At 40.1% G+C, this 7,810-nt stretch overlaps 1 protein-coding gene across 2 annotated transcripts in view; it reads right to left on the bottom strand.

Annotated features, from left to right (window-relative positions):
* The window catches only part of TNFRSF19 (tumor necrosis factor receptor superfamily, member 19), a 91,477-nt gene that overhangs the window by 63,345 nt on the left and 20,322 nt on the right, over window positions 1-7,810 (bottom strand). For both annotated transcript variants that reach the window (XM_010851199.1, XM_010851200.1), the window contains exons 2-3: window positions 6,557-6,656; window positions 4,325-4,435 (exon numbers count right to left, since the gene is read on the bottom strand). In XM_010851199.1, the coding sequence (XP_010849501.1) occupies window positions 4,325-4,435; window positions 6,557-6,622 (177 nt within the window). In that variant the 5' untranslated portion in view covers window positions 6,623-6,656. The remainder of the gene's footprint in view (window positions 1-4,324; window positions 4,436-6,556; window positions 6,657-7,810) is intronic.

Below are 7,810 nucleotides of genomic sequence, written 5' to 3'. Positions count from 1 at the left end.
ATGGTTCACATACTGTTGAAGTCTGGCTTGGAGAATTTTGAGCATTCCTTTGCTAGCGTGTGAGATGAGTGCAATTGTGCAGTAGTTTGAGCATTCTTTGGCATTGCCTTTCTTTGGGATGGAGAAGGCAATGGCACCCCACTCCAGTACTCTTGCCTGGAAAATCCCATGGACGGAGGAGCCTGGTAGGCTGCAGTCCATGGGGTCGCTAAGAGTCGGACACGACTGAGCGACTTCACTTTCACTTTTCACTTTCCTGCATTGGAGGAGGAGATGGCAACCCACTCCAGTGTTCTTGCCTGGAGAATCCCAGGGACGGGGGCGCCTGGTGGGCTGCCATCTATGGGATCGCACAGAGTCGGACACAACTGAAGCAACTTAGCAGTAGCAGTTCTTTGAGATTGGAATGACAACTGACCTTTTCCAGTCCTGTGGCCACTGCTGAGCTTTCCAAATTTGCGGGCATATTGAGTGCAGCACTTTCACAGCATCATCTTTTAGGATTTGAAATAGCTCAGCTGGAATTCCATCACCTTCACTAGCTTTGTTCGTAGTGATGCTTCCTAAGGCCTACTTTGTGTTCCAGGATGTCTGGCTCTAGGTCAGTGATCACACCATTGTGATTATCTGGGTCATGAAAATCTTTTTATACAGTTCTTCTGTGTATTCTTGCCATCTCTTCTTAATATCTTGTGCTTCTGTAAAGTCCATGCCATTTCTGTCCTTTATTGTGCCCATCTTTGCATCAAATATTCTCTTGGTATCTCTAATTTTCTTGATGAGATCTCGATCTTTCCCATTCTATTGTTTTCCTCTATTTCTTTGCACTGATCACTGAGGAAGGCTTTCTTATCTCTCCTTGCTATTCTTTGGAACTCTGCATTCAAATGGGTATATCTTTCCTTCTCTCCTTTGCCTTTAGCTTCTCTTCTTTTCTCAGCTATTTATAAGGCCTCCCCAGACAACGATTTTGTCTTGTCTTGTCTTTTTCTTGGGGATTGTCTTGATCACTGCTCCTGTACAATGTCATGAACTTCCGTCCATAGTTCTTCAGGTACTCTGTCTATCAGATCTAATCCCATGAATCTATTTCTCACTTCCACTATATAATCATAAGGGATTTGATTTAGGTCTTACCTGAATGCTCTAGTGGTTTTCCCTACTTTCTTCAATTTAAGTCTGTATTTAGCAATAAAGAGTTCATGATCTTAGCCATAGCCAGCTCCCGGTCTTGTTTTTGCTGACTGTATAGAGCTTCTCCATATTTGGCTGTAAAGAATATAATCAATCTGATTTTGGTATTGACCATCTCGTGATGTCCATGTGTAGAGTCTTCTCTTGTGTTGTTGGAAGAGGGTGTTTGCTATGACCAGTGCATTCTCGTGACCTGCTTCGTTTTGTACTCCAAGGCCAAATTTGCCTGTTACTCCAGGTATCTCTTGACGTCCTAGTTTTGCATTCCAGTCCCCTATAATGAAAAGGACATCTTTTTTTGGTGTTAGTTCTAGAAGGTCTTATAGGTCTTCATAGAACCGTTGAGCTTCAACTTCTTCAGCATTACTGGTTGGGGCATAATCTTGGATTACTGTGATACTGAATGGTTTGCCTGGGAAACGAACAGAGATCATTCTGTTGTTTTTGAGATTGCGTCCAAGTACTGCATTTCGGACTCTTTTTGTTGACTATGATGGCTCTCGATTTCTTCTAAGGGATTCTTGCCTACAGTAGTAGAGTGGGTTTCCAGAATCTAATACTTCCGGGACATCGTTACCTTCACTTTTACTCTTTTTCCCTTAATTTGTCCTGGACATTTTTAAAATGAGGAAATGGATCATAAATACTAGTAAACAAAAAGAGTATGCATAGGAGAGCTATTCATTGCTTCCTTTTGTTGCTGTTAATGAAATATAGTTGGACAGCTATTGCAACAATCAGGGAAAATTACTCCCTAATGAAAAATATTTCTTCTGGCTATCCATGGGAAATTATGAAATATGGAAACTACTATCAGTTAACCTCAGAAGATGAGTTTTTAAAAAAAATTTTGGAGCTGATAGAAACTTCATCTTCATTCTCTAGATAAATGATGAAGGTTAGTGAACGGTTTCTTAGAAATGACTTAACTCATCTCTTCAAATCTGTGAGTTTTCATTCTGATTTAAGAGAGATTTGGAAAAAGAACTCTGAGGAGTAGAAACACCGCTATTTTCCTCCCAGGCATGATTGCATTCTTAACTTTGTCGATAGATTCCAGATATGCAGTCTGCCATTATAAAGGACCTTTTTACAACGGACAGGGATTACAAAAAACATCAGTCAGGGTGCTCCAGTTAACCTGACTTTGCAGAGTTCAAAACTCAGCCAGTTTCTGCCCAGACGGAAGGCCCAGGAGGCTGAAAGTCATCGCATATTAAACACAACACTCAGGCCATCCACAGAATTACTTGTGGAATGCATAATTCTTTGTTTCCCAATGTTTGCAGATCATCAATCAAAAGTCTATGAATGACAAGACTCAACTTCAGAGCACAGTGGACTGGAGGGGAAAGGACTTCTCTTTGAAAAGTCACTTAAAGAGACATTTTTTGTTTCTTTTCTAACAGGAAGATCTTGGTGCATTATTTAGAACAAAACGATACATCAATTGTCCACAACCGGTAACATCTTCGAAAGGTCAGTCAATAAAGCAAATGTGTGCGTAGCTTCCAAGGTGCTCAGGACAGAGAAGGGCCCCAGAACACCCAAGATGCTGCGTCCACCCTCTTAGAACATGGCTGACTCATAAGCAGTCCTGAAGATGAGTCTATTTAAGATGTTCCTGAAAGGAGCTTATACTCAGCATGCTGCTGCTGCTAAGTCTCTTCAGTCATGTCCGACTCTGTGTGACCCCCTGGACGGTAGCGCACCAGGCTCCTCTGTCCCCGGGATTCTCCAGGCACGAACACTGGAGTGGGTTGCCATGCCCTCCTCCAGGGGATCTTCCTGACCCAGGGATCGAACCTGCATCTCTTAGATCTTTAGCATTGACAGACCTGGGAAGTCCATACTCAGCATGGGAAAAATAATAATCACACTGGCATTGTTGAAAGAATGTTCAAAACTCTGGCTTGGAAAACAACTCCTCCCTTGGAGCCTGGTTACTTAAGACACTGTTGGACTCTGCTCCTTGACTAGCAATGGTAACCTTCATCTTAAGAAAAAGAAGGCCCAGTAAATAGGAGCATTAACATATTCTGCTATCAATGCTTTATTTTTAAATCATTAGTAGAATGTTGATTCTTTGTAATTAATGCAAATAAACCTTAATGATTCTTTTTTTTCTTTAAGGAGATTGTTTCAGGGCTTCTCTGGTGGCTCAGGGGCAAAGAATTCTCCTGCCAATGCAGGAAACAAGGATTCAATCCCTGATCCAGGAAGATTCAACTTGGTACAGAGCAACAAAGCCACAACTGTTGAGCCCAAGTTCTAGAGCCTGGGAGCCGCAACTACTGAGCCCACGTACCATGACTACTGAAGCCTGTATGCCTACAGTCTGTGTTCTACAACAAGAAAAGCCATCACAGTTGAAAGCCCGCACACTGTGACTAGAGAGTAACCCCTACTCTCCACACCTAGAGAAAAGCCCATGCAGCAACGAAGACCCAGCACACACAAGAATAGATAAATAAAACTATTTAAAAAATTATTCTATTGAAGTATAGTTGATTTACAATGTTATGTTAATTTCTGCTGTGCCACGGACTGATTTAGTTATACAAATATATACATTCTCTTTCATGTTCCCTTTCATTGTGGTTTATCACAGATTATTGAATATAGTTTCCTGTGCTACACAGTGAGACCTTATTGTTTAATGATTCTATTCTTTTAATAAAATATGGTAAACATTAAAGTATACAGAACTATGAGGTGTGGTTACCAGAATCAACTTCTTTTGTCTCAGTGAGACACATGAATCGAACGTATTGAGAAGGGAATTGTTCAGTACTTGGCTAAAGGAGGAAATCATCACCAGTCATCAACTGAAAAAGAATTCAGCTGATAAGAATGCACTTAAAAAAACACAGACGTGGGACTTCCCTAGTGGTCCATGGTTGAGAATCCACCTTGCAGTTCAGGGGACCCATGTTCGATCCCTGGTCAGGAAACTAAGATCCCACATGCTGCAGAGCAACTAAATCTGTACGCCACAACTACAGAGTTTTCACACTGCAGCAAAAGATCCCGCGTGCCACAACCAAGACCTGAGGCGTCCAAGCAAATAAGCAAATAAGTATAAATAAAAAACACAGGCGTCCGACTGTCCCACGCACCCAACAGTTACCTTGGACAACTCCATGCCTGGCCCACACTGCTTGCACAGAACACAGCTTCCTGACTGGTCCCTGAATTCCTGCTGTCCACAGTCTCCTGTTTCACCAATCACTCCACATGCCTGAAAAAAAACATTTCACAAAACGTTATCTTAAGGTGAGGTAATTCTGTTTTTCACAAAAAGGGAACAGTATCTTCAGTATTATCGACATAACCACTGAAGGTAAACATTAATTCAGAGTGAGGCCAATTCAGTTTCCACTTTAGGAAGGAAAACCACTTTCTGGAAAAGTCAGCGAAACAATTCAAGCCCGAGTCCTCTCTCTGCTTCTGAATGAGAACTCCCCTTTTCTGGAATCAATCGCCATCTTCTTCCTACACATTTGTGAACCCAAGGTAAAAATTGCTAGAAGCTGTTCTCCTTTCTAAGTGAGAAGATGACTTAAAAGAACAGATATGCAGAGACCCAGGGTACTTCTTCAACTGGAAAAATTCTGAATTTAAAAATCGTATTTTTTTGATTTTTAATATAAACATATTCAGCTATAATGAATTGAATAATAAATAAATAAATGGAACATATAGACTGGCCTCAAGAACTCTGCTATTATCTTTTAGACATATCTAACACCCAACTTTGGTGCAGAAGTTTCCACCTTTTCAGTTGAATTACATTTACTTAGAGTCCATCATTCAAAAAATTCTGACAATATTGAGATCAGTAAAATTCCTAATAATTATGATGATGACAAAAATGGCCAAATCCTCTGCTCTTCAAAGTTAAAGTGTTACTTTCCTATTGATTGCCATTTTGCCACTTAATTGGGACCTAATAATATCCATTTTCTAAAAATTGAAGTATTGGTGATTTTCAATGTTGTGCTAATTTCTGCTGTATAGCAAAGTGACTCAATCATACATACATATTTACACACATATATATATGCACAAATGCTAAGTCATTTCAGTCGTGTCTGACTCTTTGCAACCCCATTGACTGTGGCCCGCCAAGCTCCTCTGTCCATGGATTCTCCAGGCAAGAATACTAAAGTGGGTTGCCATGCCCTCCTCCAGAGGATCTTCCCAACCTAGGGATTGAACTCACATATCTTACATCACTGCATTGGCAGGCAGGTTCTTTGCCACTATATATGCATATACTTTATTTTTTAATATTCTTTTCCATTATGGTTTATCACAGGATATGAACATAGTTCTCTGTGCTATACAGTAGGACTTTTTGTTTATCCATCCTATATGTAACCGTTTGCATCTGCTAACCCTAACTTCCCATTCCATCCCTCCCCATTGGCAACTGAAAGTCTCTTTTCCATGTCCTTACAATATGCTTTGGTTCACAGCATAGGTCTTAATGGAAGGACTATCTACTTTGCAAAAACAAAGGTTGTAAGTTATTTTCAAGATACAGACTTTATTTCTTATTTTACCTAAAGACAGTTAAGTTCATCTTATATGCACTCATCCTACAAGAGTATGTATATCTGCTTCTTAATAGCTGATGTTTCATTAAAAAGTGTTGGAATTAATAGAATCTCAGACTGGTGACAACATTCAGTTCAAACTCTCATGTCAAGCAAGGGCCCCCTCAGTAATATTCCTGATGCTAATTCTGTTGCCCTAAATGAAAACTGAGAGCTTCAGGAGGCATGGGCGGAATAGAGACTGGAGTGTGCAATGCTCTTTACATGGAGGTGCATAGAACAGGCTTTAGTGGTGACAGCATGGGCAGTTATTCAGTACAAACTGCTTCCACTTGAAGCAAATATCTACAACAATGTCATCCAACCTTCTTAAATAAAATCCCAGCCTTATTCTCTAGAGCAAGCAGGAGGGAGAATTCAAGGTGTGGTTCAAGATCATAATTTGGGGCTAAAGGTCTAGTAATCACCTCCAGCCTCTCTTAACCACACTTGACAACCAATCTTAGAGGAAAGTGTTAGTCGCTCCAGGAGTCACCTGCCTGTAAGCCCAAGAAGCATCATTATCTTGGGGCTACAAGTAATGCCATGACTTCATGATCTCATTGAAATAAATAAGTGCAATTATTGCCACAAAAGTCAAGACCCAACAGCAACCTCTGACTTATTAATTAAGTGCAACAATGATAAAAGGAATTTGAAAGAAAACTTTGAAGATATGGGGTTAAAAATGGGAAGTAGATTGGGTACTAGTTCTATGAATTTTTCCCCTGCATTCTTATGAAAGTAAAGAGTTGACTTACCAAACAGGCTAGTAAAACTACAACCGTGAAAGATTTCTGTTGCCTGAGTAGCACCTTTGAAGCCATTGCTCTTATTAAATGTATTTCTGGTTGAAGAGCTCTAAAAGAGAAGAAGATACACTTAATGTTAATCCAGGAGTGACTGCGCTTAGTATTTACTACACAGTGCTACCATTTACTATATACACTAGTAAAACATGATACTATTTAGTATATTAATAAAACAAAATATCATTTATGTTTTAAAAAGAACTCATCTTTTTCAAAGATACCAGAGATAAATACTAAACAATTCTTTAAAAATTTAGGTTATGAGAACTGAAGCTTTGTCAACCTACACAGTACATAGAAAACACCTACTGGCTCTGAATTCCTAGGCTACACATGCCTTTATTTTCTTTCTGTCCAAGTCTCTACAGTGTCAACTTCACCCAGCAGAAAATTACATTCAAACTTACAGAAACTTCCCATTTATATGGGTTTAGTCATATAGGATGATACCAATGATAAAATAACTAACACATGCTAAGCACACGCCATTCTTAGCAGAACTCATTTCATCTTCACAACTACCCTAGAAGGTGGATGCTGTCGTTATCCCCACTTTAGAGATGAGGAAACTGAGGCTCATTAAGGGCTGAGTCACTTGCCTCGGGTGACACTGGTGGTAAGAGGCAGAGCTGGACGCCAACCCCGCTGGGTGGCTCCAGTGTCCCCATGACAGACACCGTGAAATCAACCTGCTCCATTTAATAAAAACTGCGTGCTTGTGTCTCAGATCTTGAGCTTCATTAAGAAGCGGGAACAACTAACATCTGGCATTTGTAAACTCTTCCCCAAACCAGTACAGCGCAAATTATCTACTAGCAGAAAAATGAGCATTTATTAAAAACAAAAAAAACACCTAAAAATCATTTATAAGTGATGAACTGGAGGCACTACCCTGACACTTCAAGAAGAACAAACTAAGCCTCTTTCTCTTTGCCAAATGCAGAGACAAGTGTGTTTTGTTTTGTTTTTACAGACTCACGCCATGTCAAGAGAAGAGATTTATTTGAACATTTTTAAAAAGTAAAGACTCATCTGTACTCTCCACCAATCAGGCAGAGGAACAGTGATTCAGTTTCTAACAAGAACTCAGAGCAGATAGCCTGACTACTTGGAAAGAAACCAGAGCAAAAATCAAACAGCTCAAGAAAAACAGCAACAGTAACAACAAAGGAAGCAGGCTGAGCTGAGCAGGCTGCCGTCCCA

The sequence above is a fragment of the Bison bison genome, unplaced genomic scaffold (assembly GCF_000754665.1).
Source record: "Bison bison bison isolate TAMUID 2011002044 unplaced genomic scaffold, Bison_UMD1.0 scf7180017864299, whole genome shotgun sequence".
Lineage (NCBI taxonomy): Eukaryota > Metazoa > Chordata > Mammalia > Artiodactyla > Bovidae > Bison > Bison bison.
This window is presented reverse-complemented; position numbering and strand designations above follow the sequence as displayed.